This window comes from Sinocyclocheilus grahami, unplaced genomic scaffold, assembly GCF_001515645.1.
Source record: "Sinocyclocheilus grahami isolate Dianchi unplaced genomic scaffold, SAMN03320097.WGS_v1.1 scaffold55.1, whole genome shotgun sequence".
Classification (NCBI taxonomy): domain Eukaryota; kingdom Metazoa; phylum Chordata; class Actinopteri; order Cypriniformes; family Cyprinidae; genus Sinocyclocheilus; species Sinocyclocheilus grahami.
In genome coordinates this window covers 3,951,474-3,964,456 of record NW_015505234.1, presented here as the reverse complement: position 1 = coordinate 3,964,456, position 12,983 = coordinate 3,951,474, and the positions used below count along the sequence as shown (strand labels likewise).

At 35.0% G+C, this 12,983-nt stretch overlaps 1 protein-coding gene across 1 annotated transcript in view; it reads left to right on the top strand.

The window, feature by feature from the left end:
• Window positions 1–12,983, top strand: part of LOC107583889 (inositol 1,4,5-trisphosphate receptor type 2-like) — a 31,729-nt gene that overhangs the window by 15,404 nt on the left and 3,342 nt on the right. The window contains exons 12-14 of the mRNA XM_016270243.1: window positions 1,206–1,330; window positions 1,726–1,891; window positions 4,449–4,609. Of these exons, the coding sequence (XP_016125729.1) occupies window positions 1,206–1,330; window positions 1,726–1,891; window positions 4,449–4,609 (452 nt within the window). The remainder of the gene's footprint in view (window positions 1–1,205; window positions 1,331–1,725; window positions 1,892–4,448; window positions 4,610–12,983) is intronic.

Below are 12,983 nucleotides of genomic sequence, written 5' to 3'. Positions count from 1 at the left end.
ATTTAAGGGGGTCTGAATACTTTCCGTACCCACTGTATATATATATATATATATATATATATGTGTATATATGTATTATATATATATAATTTTAAGCCTTATATACTATTTATATATACAGTGGAGTCCACTAGTAAAAATCTCTCTAATTTGCATTTGATAGAAATATAGGGATGGAATGATTGATGAATTGATTGATTTATCAAATCTTAATGTGTGCTTATATTTATGAATAAAATATAAATTCTAAATGTATAGTGTTAAATCTGAATAGACAATTATAAATCTAAATATTTTAATATTTAGTTTGAATATGTAGTTATAAATTTGAATATATATATAAATATAAATAAATGTGTACATAATTATTTACAAAAAAAAGTAAAAATTCTAAATGTATAATATGAGAATAGGTAATTATACAACTAAAAATATAGAAAATAAGTAAATATACTGAATGTGTAGTTTTAGTTCTGAATAGACTATATAAATCTAAATATTTTAATATTTAGTTTGAATATGTAGTTATAAATTTGAATATATATATAAATATAAATAAATGTGTACATAATTATTTACAAAAAAAAAGTAAAAATTCTAAATGTATAATATGAGAATAGGTAATTATACAACTAAAAATATAGAAAATAAGTAAATATACTGAATGTGTAGTTTTAGTTCTGAATAGACTATATATTTAAATATGTAAATAAATATGTAAAATTGCTGAATATATAGTAAGAATTATAATTATGAAGTTACAATTATAAATTTAAATACATGTTTAAATGCAGAAATAAATCCTAAATATATAAGTATAATTCTGAATAGCTAGTTATACATCTCATATAAATAAATATAGAAGTAAAAATCCTTAATGTATAATTATAAATTATGATTAGATAATTATATATCTAACTATATAGAAAATATGTAATTATTCTGAATAGATTATGTAAATAAATATATGTAAAAATGTTGAATATATGGTTATAATTCTGAATATATAATTAAGACATCAAAATATATAAATAAATATGAACATTCTGAATGTATATAGTTAAAATTCTGAATAGATATTTATACATCTAAATCTATAAGTAAAAATCCTGAATATAAAGTTATAACTCTGAATATAAATGTTTGAAACTGTTATTTTATCAAGTGTCTGTATATTTGTGTGTGTGTGTTCATCTTGGTGGAAGAAGAGGATGAAGATGGTACAGAGCGTGTGTGTGACACCCTGCTGATGTGCATCATTACGGTTCTGAACCACGGGCTGAGGAACGGAGGAGGAATCGCAGATGTTCTGCGCAAGCTCTCCAAAGAGGTGAACGGAATATCATCAACGCAGCACACTCAGACATGAGATACGCCAATGAATCCTTTCCAGCGTCACTAATACTGTCAGTATAATCCATGTTTAAAGCTGTGGAATCTGCACGCATTTGTACATCATGCTTTTACGGACCCCTGCATTCGGTTATACTCTCTCTGAGCATCTGTCTATATGCTTTGAAGTGTTGCAAAATCAGTCACACCAGCTTCAAAGAGCCTATTTTAGGGATGATTGAAAACTGCGGATCAATAAAAGATAAAAACTTTTTTTTTTGAGTACTTTAGGTTTTTTTTTTTGTTGAAATTTTGCTTTTAGAGATTAAATAAAGTATTTATTGTTTCAGTATATATATCTTCATTCATAACCCTCTTACTGTTACTCCTCAGGAGCCCATGTTCCCAGCACGTGTCGTATATGACCTCTTGTTCTTCTTCATTGTCATCATCATTGTGTTGAACCTCATCTTTGGTGTGATCATTGACACCTTCGCTGACCTGAGGAGTGAGAAACAGAGAAAGGAAGAAATTCTGAAGACAACCTGCTTCATTTGTGGTATGTCTCGTTTAAAGGGAACAAATTTAAAAAACAGGATTAGTTAACAGAGGTTAGCCAGTCATAACAGTAATCCTTGCCGTAAAACACAAAGATATGTAGCAGAATGTATAAGGTGCTCATTTTCTGCATAAATCAAAACGAGTAGCGTTGTCTGTGGTCATTGAAAACCTCAAAATATTCATTATATTTTTATCTTTTTACTGAATCAATGAATGTTTCAATCCTACATTGGTATAAATGATTCTTTAGCAAATTGTTGTGAATCAAAGTATTTTTAAAAATCATTATCCTGTTGACTGGGATATGAATTTGAAAAGCCAAATTGGACAAAAAGTGTGGGAATCCTGGAATAAGTTGAGTGCTATGATGGAGCGTAAGATTTCAGTCTCTTCCACATGCAGAAGTTACTTTAAAGTTACAGTAGCAAAAAATCTTATTCATAAGGGTCATAGTGAAGGCAGAAAATTTTCCAATAAAACTAAATTGTTTTTTATGCACAAAATAAAATTCTACAAAAGTGTAGAATATAGCCCATTTAAAACACCACTTTTCAATATCTGCACAGCAGCAAACATCTTTGGACGGCTTGGAACAAGCTAGTGGGGCGTCTCTAAGCAGATGTCATGCCCTGTCACATTCTATTACTCTGACTGCCTTTGAATTTGGGTCATAGTGAAGGCAGAAAATTTTCCAATAAAACTAAATTGTTTTGTATGCACAAAATAAAATTCTACAAAAGTGTAGAATATAGCCCATTTAAAACACCACTTTTCAATATCTGCACAGCAGCAAACATCTTTGGACGGCTTGGAACAAGCTAGTGGGGCGTCTCTAAGCAGATGTCATGCCCTGTCACATTCTATTACTCTGACTGCCTTTGAATTTGTATATGAGGTCTGTGACAGGGCTTTTATTTGATGGATTCAACTACGATCATGCTGACATTTACTCCACTAAAGAGGCCATAAAGACTATGTTAGAGAATAACAGATGTGGGAGAAAGTTTGGTCCCACTTTATATTAAGTGGCCTTAACTACTATGTACTTACATTTAAATTAATCATTTGGTACAATGCAATTATTGTGTACATGTTTTTACATTATACTTATATTTTAAAAATACTTGCATGTAATTTACATCTGTAATTCATTTCTGTAATTACATTTATAATAGGGCATCCAAGATGTAGGTGACTTTGTTTCTTCAGTAGAACACATATGATGATTTTTAACTTTAGCCGTTGCAGTCTATCAGTCGTATAATGCATGTCAATGGTAACAAAATCTATGAGAGTAAAAAAAAACATGCACAGACAAATCCAAATTAAACCCTGCGGCTCGTAACGACACATTGATGTCCTAAGACACGAAACGTTCGGTTTGTGCCAGAAACCGAACAGTATTTATACACACGACCTGATGCAGACCCTGAAGCGAGACACAGGAAACAGAAATACTGCAAAATAATAATAATAACGAGACGAAATAACATTATAACATTTAGTTTCGTCTCGTTTTGGTCAACGAAAATGAAGAGACATTTTAGCATAGTTTTTATTTTGTAAGCCACATTTCGTCTCGTTTTTATCCGTCAATGATATTGCATTGTACATTTAGTCATCGTCACATGACCAGCATTTAAGTCTCGTCTCGTCTCGTTTTCGTCACGTGATAAAGGTTCATTGACGACTATATTTAGTCATAATTTTCGTTGACGAAAGCAACACTAGTGGAAAGTCACCACTCCCGAATGAGTTCGCGCAAGAGAACGTAATCTTTTAGTCTTAAGTCGGTTTGAACAATCCGGATAAGCGCAAGTAAGTACCATTTTGATTAGCCGTCGTACCTACAATGAGTGACGTATACGTGCGAGAGATCACTTCCGGTACTTGCATAAACTACGCCAGAGCACGTACACACCTCACGCACCGGATGCTATGCGCGCGCCCAAAGACAGTTGGACATAGTGGTGTATTAGAGGTAAAAAAAATGATATAAATACTGTTCGGTTTCTGGCACAAACCGATCGTTTCGTGTCTTAGGACATCAATGTGTCGTCACGAGCCGCAGGGTTTAATTTGGATTTGTCTGTGCATGTTTTTTTTACTCTCATAGATTTTAAAAATTCAATTCAATTCAATTCAATTAGAAGTTAAAAATCATCATATGTGTTCTACTGAAGAAACAAAGTCACCTACATTTTGGATGCCCTGGGGGTAAGCAGATAAACATCACATTTTCATTTTTGGGTGAGCTATCCCTTTAACCCACCTTTAAACCTACCCAAACCACCAAACCTGTCCCTAACCTTACCCATATCCCACCTCAATAGCAGCAAAAGTGTTTTGCAATACAATATGAACACAATAAGAACATTGTACTTATTTTTTTATGTAAGTACATAGTAGTTAAGGCCACTTAATATAAAGTGGGACCGAAAGTTTTATAGTGACTATAAACAGTGGAATACCATGAATAAAACAAATGACTTTGATAGACAGTGTGGGCTCTTTCTTTGAAGAACCTTTCATTTTTATTATCTGCTCATCTTCAGGCCTTGAGAGAGACAAGTTTGATAACAAGACTGTGTCATTTGAGGAACACATCAAGTCAGAGCACAGCATGTGGCACTATTTGTACTTCCTGGTGTTGGTGAAGGTGAAGGACCCCACCGAGTACACGGGCCCCGAGAGCTACGTGGCCCAAATGATTAAGGTTAGTTCATCACCACATTTGGTGCAAGGATACAGTGACCTCTAAAATGTATTTGGACACTTTCTGATTGTCATGTTCATGTAGTTAATGTGATGTGTGTTTACTCTGATGGAACACCTGTGTGAACCTTATTTCAGACATCAACTATAATTTTTTCTCAGAATTCTCTTTTTTGCACAACTCTGGAAAAAAGTCATAATTGTGAGATATAAACTCAGAATTGCAAGATATAAACTCAAAACTGCAATTATGAGATTAATTAGCAATTTAAAGCAGTCCAAATTAAGATATAAACTGCAATTGCGAGAAAAAGTCATAATTGTGAGATGTAAATTTAGAATGTAAATTCAGTTTAAACTCAGGAAAAAGGTCAGATTTTTGCGAGATGTAAACTTTTATAACTTGTGATTGTGAGATAAATTTGTAATTTTTGAAACAATGTCAGAATTGTGAGATAAAATGACCTTTTATGTTTTTTTTATTCTGTGGTGGAAACAAGCTTTCATACAGAACATAAATGAAAAAAAGTTTAACAAAAATGTAGTTATAAGAAAAGCATAATTTGCATTACATGATTTTCTTATGTAATACAGTGAAATTCAGACATTTCAAATGTCCAAATAGTTTTTTGGAGTCCACTGTATGTCAATCAGTATGTCAAACACTTAATGGTAGCATGAAATAATTTTGCTATGAATATAATATAACTGGATTCTTGTTTGCATTGTCATTTTTGACATTGTTAGCAGTGACAAACCAAGGACTCACTAGGAAAGTGTACTGTGTGTGTGTGTGTGTGTGTGTGTGTATTTATATCTCTGTCTCTGACTCTGAGCAGACTGTCTTCAGTGGGCACCAGCAAAAGGAGACAGTGAACTTCCTTAAAATAAGAGAAATACTAGCTTGATGGAGTTCCTAAAGTTTCTCTCTCGCTCTCTCTCTCTCTGTGTGTGTGTGTGTGTGTGTGTGTTTATATCTCTGTCTCTGACTCTGAGCAGACTGTCTTCAGTGGGCACCAGCAAAAGGAGACAGTGAACTTCCTTAAAATAAGAGAAATACTAGCTTGATGGAGTTCCTAAAGTTTCTCTCTCGCTCTCTCTCTCTCTGTGTGTGTGTGTGTGTGTGTGTGTGCGCGCACACTCATTTGTTTGTTTATATATGTGTGATATTCTGTTTCTGCTGGTATCTCAGTGGTAGTCATTAGAACCCTTGTTATGAGTGCTTCCTCTCTATGATAATGGGCCAAGTTGGGATAATGTTCATAGTGTAGGAGAGCAGAACAGGAGTCTTTATGGTTTCATATAAGCCTGTTATGTTTTGTGCAATAATGAATATTGCACAAAAAGACTGATTTAATTGACTAGGCTCAAATAGAATTTGCACAGTTCTGAATGTATTTACATACATGCGTGCATACATACATACATTTTGCATGAGATGGAGTTCCTAAAGTTTCTCTCTCGCTCTCTCTCTCTCTGTGTGTGTGTGTGTGTGTGTGTGTGTGTGTGTGTGTGCGCGCACACTCATTTGTTTGTTTATATATGTGTGATATTCTGTTTCTGCTGGTATCTCAGTGGTAGTCATTAGAACCCTTGTTATGAGTGCTTCCTCTCTATGATAATGGGCCAAGTTGGGATAATGTTCATAGTGTAGGAGAGCAGAACAGGAGTCTTTATGGTTTCATATAAGCCTGTTATATTTTGTGCAATAATGAATATTGCACAAAAAGACTGATTTAATTGACTAGGCTCAAATAGAATTTGCACAGTTCTGAATGTATTTACATACATGCGTGCATACATACATACATTTTGCATGAAAAAAAAAACTGGCATGGGAACTGCTGCTTAAAAAGCATCCCAGGACCACATGAAGAGTGTGCATGAGGTATGAAGAGAAAATATAATGGTTGATTTGCTTAGCATTTCTGGTAACTAGACATAATTTCCATACTTTTACTTGTGTTATTAAGTTTTGATGACGTTACTATTTATAGGTTATTCTAAAATAGAGTTCACGTGTCATGACTTCAAACATATGATTGGCAGTGCATGTTCAAATGTTTGGTGTCAAACTTTTAATGTTTTTGAAAAATAGTCTTTTATGCTCACCAAGGCTAAATTTAAATGACAATATTAATAAAAAATGTATTTACAAAATTGAAATATTACTACAATTAACAAATTTTTTTTTTTTTATATATTTAAAATTGATTCCTGTGGTGGCAAAGCTGAATTTTCAGTGTCACATGATCCATCAGAAATCATTCAAATATGCTGATTTGGTGCTCAAGAAACATTTCTTATTATTATCAATGTTAAAAACAGTTGTACTGCTTAATATTTTTGTAAAACCCATGATGCATATTTATTCAGGATTCTTTGATTAATTGAAAATTCGAAAGAGAACAGAATTTGTCAAATAAAAATCTTTATAACATTATAAATGTCTTTACTGTCACTTTTGATCAGTTTCTTGAATCCTTGCTGAATAAAAATATTAATGTCCCACTGTTAGTGACATATGCTGATAAGCTCAAAAGGGCCAAAGGTTGGCCATTTTATCAGCCTGGACAATAAACCGGCGTATTAGTAGACGGCTGTTTGGATTCTGTGGAAATCTACAGAGCTTACTGCAGGATTCTGCAGGCCCAGCTTCCATGAAGCCCTGCTTGATGACACATTGAGTTCTATTAGTACTATATTAACTAATTACTGTGAGTTGCTACAAACACAAGGGCCCCTCATTAAAGCTGAGATGGGAAAGATGAGGCATGGGCGACGCATAACTAACGCTTGTTTAGTTTCCTAGTGTTTGTTCTGTCTCATGCAAGGATCTTCAGCTTCTGTAGTATAGCAGGCGGGAGGAAACAGTAACTGAATGCCAAATACTACACTATGGCTTTTAAATTAAGTGTGTGTGTATGTGTACGTATGTGTGTTTGTGTTTGTAGACTCCAGTCACCTGAAAGCACAACTAATGCAAATCTTTGCAAAACAGCCCACCCTACAGTAGCTTCTCTGCTCATATTCAAAGAGAAGAGCACAGCACAGTTTCAACTGCAAGTTTACATTGAAGCAGGTGTGTGTGTGTGTGTGAGATTATCACTCACAGGCTGCTGGAGAAGAGAGTGTGAGCAGGTACTGCAGCAGTCACAGCATTGTTATGTAACCCATCTCAAGTGGCCTGCTATTAGCTCAGCCTATCCTCACACGTGCTTTCCTGTCCCACACACACACACACCTGCTCCGCCACTCATTATCACACAGTGAGTCAGGCGTCTCCTTGGCAACACCGTCGTCATGCACTGTCGCTGGAACAAGAAAAAAAACAACTCCTTGGCCTCTAGACTTGTGATCAATGCAAGTTCAAAGGTCACTTATTCACCGCTGGATCCGTTCCTCCCAGCTGGGTGTCTCGGGCTGTGTGTGTGTGAACGGATGACTGCAGGAGTGCGTGTGCAGCAGCCAGCCATGCTAATCAAACTGATTATTGCAATCATGCTGCTATTTCCAGAGTCGGTTTGATGGCAGCGTTCTGAAACTGCCTTTCCATTACAAAACAGCTGCTTTATGATGATGAGAGCCAAGGACACGTGATCAAACGATTATGCTGTCTGTCAGATGAGAAAAGTAGTTTAATGACACTTTAATGACAGACCAAACACCTTTCCCACACACAAGTCTGCAGCAGCGTGAATGTGCTGAAGTGTATAGATGTTTTTGTACGTTTTTGAGGTGTTCACTGCTATGTTATAAGGTGCTATATGTGACTAGTGTAATTTCTTAGATGTTAAAATATTTTTTTTTCTATTTGAGTTGCAGGTTAATTTCGCTTGATTTGGTTGTTAGCATACACTACCTTTTAAAAGTTTGGAGCTTTTAAACTTTAAAAGTTTGGAGCTCACCATGGCTGCGTTTATTTGATTCAAAATACTATAAAATTTGTAATATTGTGAAATATTTTTACTGTTTTCCATGTTATGGAAAACAAATATATTTTAAAGTGTCATTTATTTCTGTGATGCAAAGCTGAATTTTCAGCTTCATTACTTCAGTCTTCAGTGTCACATGATCCTTCAGAAATCATTCTAATATGCTGATTTGGCGCTCGAGAAACATTTCTTATTAGTATACATTTTTTAAAGAATTGTGCTGTTTGTGGAAACCATGATGCATTTTTTTCAGAATCCTTTATTGAATAGAAAGTTCAAAGGAACAGCACTTATTTGAAATAGAAAGATTATATAAACACTATAAATGTCTTTTTGATCAATTTAATGCTTCCTTGCTAAATAAAGTATGGCTTTATTTAAAGTCAGTGTTAGAATGGATCAAGTTATAATTTTAGTCTTTTAAATTGATAATTCACTCAAAAATGTAATTATTAACAGATACAAATTTTGATCTTAAAAACTTGCTAATAAATGTTGAGATTGACATTAAGTAAAATTAATATAGTAGAAGTATTGTTCATTGTTAGTTTAACTAATGTAACATTAAAAATCTTTTTTTTAACAGTAGTGCATATTCAGTATATGAACATGTTAATATTTGTCTTGCCTTGAGCTTATGAGGCAGCTGTAAGGCCATTATCACTGAATGTTCAATGTTGATTAATCATGTATAATTTTATAAGTTGCCAGTTGACCTTAACTAAACTCTATCGCTCATCTTTTTTTTTTTCACTGGCCCGTCACAACAGTGTTGTTTTCTTGTTTGTTTTTTCACCCCCGCACCTCAGGTCTCATCTTTAGTGAAAAATAGGGCAGTTCATGAGACTCGACCCTCACAATCTAGTCTCTGTTCATCTGTCCTCACTTGACCAATGATTTCCCACTTCCTTTAATGGATTTCATAATGCACCATTCTCTGGAACTAATTAGCAGCAATTTATGCCTAATCCTAATTTTCCTGTTTTTCTTATTTTAGATCCCATTGCAACTTCAGGGATTTTATCTATGCACAATCAGCTTGTAACACTCCAAAGAGAGAGGAAAACTTGAAATCGCATCATATGACCCCTTAAAGCAAAACCAGACCGCTCTTTTCCAGCGAGTCACTTTGTCCCGCTTCTGTGTGAAAGTGTGTTTGACCTTGTTCATGCGCCTGTTTCTCAGAAGAGCAGCGTGTTTATCCAGTGTGTTTTTCTTGGAAAGCCTCATTCCCTATTGTATAGCAGAGAAAAGCACTGTGTTCGAATCAGAAGATCCGCATCCCCGGGTGTGTCACCTCATGAGTTTCATGATTGTGTAAGGGAAGGCAGTCTTTTCCCACCTCTAAACACATCCTGTAACTCTCTGCGCACCTTGCAGCGCTCCTGTCAGGCTGACTGTGAAAAGCACCTTACATAACTGCTGTGATGAGCCACTGCACTGTTACCCCCCTCCTTATTTCACACACGCCACACACCCCACACTAGATCAACTCAGATGTACACACTAATCACATACACACTCACACAGCAAATTGTAGAACGCAAACAAATATCTTGTACGTGAGCTTCTGTGTGGGCACACACACTTTGCAAACAGAATGACTCGCTGTTATTATCTAAAACAAAAAACTCTGACTGCGGTTCATTTTCATGACTACTTTCTGGTTTCTAGAGCTATCTTTGCATCTAGGTGTTAAAGTTGTCCAGATTTGCCTCTATATGCTTTAGCTTTTGAAAGAAAAAGCTTGAGGGAGTTTCAGCACACTGGCTCATATTCATGAGTTTGCTTTTGCAAGTAGAGATGGGTCTTGATGATCAACTTAGTCGTCCATATTCTAGTCTAGTCAGACGATAATTCATAGCACAAAGCCATTTAACATTTCAATGTAGTCTGGGTCTCATTTTATTTTACTTTGTGATGTCAAATATCATGTCCATGTTGACATCTGTCTAATTTGGCTAGATTCTTCCAAGTGATGATTTTGTATTCTGATGAACTTTGAACGGTTGGTCAGTAAGGTTTAATACTTTTATTCAGCAAAGATGCATTAAAGTGACAGTAAAGACTTCTACACTGTTACAAAATAAATCTATTTCTTGAGCAGCAAATCATCATATTAGAATGATTTTGGAAGGATCATGTGACACTGAAGACTGGAGTAATGGCTGCTGAAAATTCAGCTTTGTATCACAGGAATAAATGACATTTTGAAATATGTTCAACTAGAAAACAGTTCTTTGAAATTGTAATAACTTTTCACAATAGTACTGTTTTTGCTGTATTTTTGATCAAATAAATGCATCTTCGGTGAGCATAGGAGACTTTTCAAAAACATAAAAAAAATCTATTTACTGTGCAGCTTCTGTCCACAACCTGATCAAAACGGATTTGTAACCCATTTTTGAGGCCTACTGTTTCTACTGCTTTTTAGAAAGGCAGTTTCTTGGTGGCAACATGCTGTGCTTTAGTGTGCTACAGTCTTTGAGGTCTTCAGCAGCAACTGTTATGCAACAAAACTGCTGCTACACTTGCACTGTAGAGTGTGAGACTGTCAGCAAGGTAAAACATCCTCCAATAAGTAGTGTCATTAAATCCTAAAGCCATTAAACCCACTTTTGTAACACATTCATCACATTCAGCAATGATTTTGAAGACAATTACTCTCAAATCACCTGCTGTGAGCAGTGTTTCTGTTATTATGTATAATCTGTAAGTTTTTCTGAGAGGACTATTATTGTTTTGTAGTTATTTAGCCTAATTATTTGTTGAATATATCTGTTGAGAGCTGGACTTTACCCAGTAGTCCTTATATCACGATAAATCGTGTCACTTTTTCAGCATTCTTTCTTCTGAAAGTATTGTCCCATTAATTCTCTCCATTTTCTTCTTAAAAATTAGTAAAAAGGATAAAAGTGCACTACTGTTCAAAAGTTTGGCGTTTGTAAGACTTTGTGTTTTTGGAAGAAGCCTATTATTCTTACCAAGGCTGCATTTGTTTAATCAAAAATGCAGTAAAACATGGAAATGTTGTGAAATATTATTACAGTTTAAAATTACTATTTTTTTATTTAATGTGTTAAAATGTGATTTATTCCTGTGATGCAAAGCTGATTTTTCAGCATCATTACTCCAGTATTCAGTGTCACATTATCCTTCAGAAATCATTTTAAAGGGGTCATATGATGCGATTTTAAAATTTTCCTTTCTCTTTGAAGTGTTACAAGCTCTTGGTGCATAAAGAAGATCTGTAAAGTTGCAAAGACTAAAGTCTCAAATCCAAAGAGATATTCTTTATAAAAGTTAAGAGTCAACCAATCCTACCTAAAACCGCTCATTCTGACACGCCCCCACGTCTACGTCACGATGTGGGAAGATTTGCATAACGCCGCTCAAATGTTAACGCAAAGACAGAAGGCGTAACTTTAATTATTGCTGTTGCCGCCGCTGCCATGTTGTGGAGTCGCTGTGTGTTTCGTTGTGAAAGCGAAACTACTTTGTTTGGCCTTCCAAAAGAGCACATGACTAGAAATCAGTGGTTAAGTTGTATTTACAACACCGTTCCAGAACACTTCAACCCAAATATTCAGATGTGTGCAGCACATTTTATGAAGGATGAGGACTGTTTTCTGAACCAGTAGTCTACAGTGCGTCTGTGGCACAAAGGCTGTTTCTATAAAGTTGGGCAGTTCCAACTTTGCAAGGACAGTCTGGCGCTTCTGACTCACAGCCTGTAAGTATGTTTTTTATATTTAAATAATTTGCCACTGATGATTCAAACGCGAGGTTTGAGCAACGCGTAAAAAGACAGTATAAGTCATTATAATCCGTAATTATGTCCCCACTGGATGCAACAAGTGCCTCATTTGTAATGGGTTTTATTGGTTTTGTCTCGTCCTGCTGGGAGACGGCATCACAGTATGTTAAGGGGCGTAACATTTCCGTCACACACTTGAGGCATTCGGCCAATCACAACGCACTGGATAGCTGGCCAATCAGAGCACAACTCGCTTTTTTAGAACGATGAGCTTTGTAAAAATCTACGCATTTCAGATAGGCAGGGCATAGAGGCGAAACAATAATGTACCTTATATGGAAAATAATGTGTTTTTTGAACCTTAAACCGCATAGACACATTTCATTACACCAAATACACAAAATGACGTTCTTTTTAGCAACATCATATGACCCCTTTAATATGCTGATTTTCTGATCAAGAAACATTTCTTATTATTATCAATGTTGAAAACAGTTGTGTTGCTTAATACTTTAAGCAGCGGAACCTGTGATTAAGTGGAAGTGGAAACTTTAAGGATTCTTTGATGAATAGAAAGTTCAAAAGAACAGCATTTATTCAAAATGTATTTTTAGGTAACATTATAAAAGTCTTTAGTGTCAACTTAATTTTGATCAATTTAATGCATCCTTGCTGAATAAATG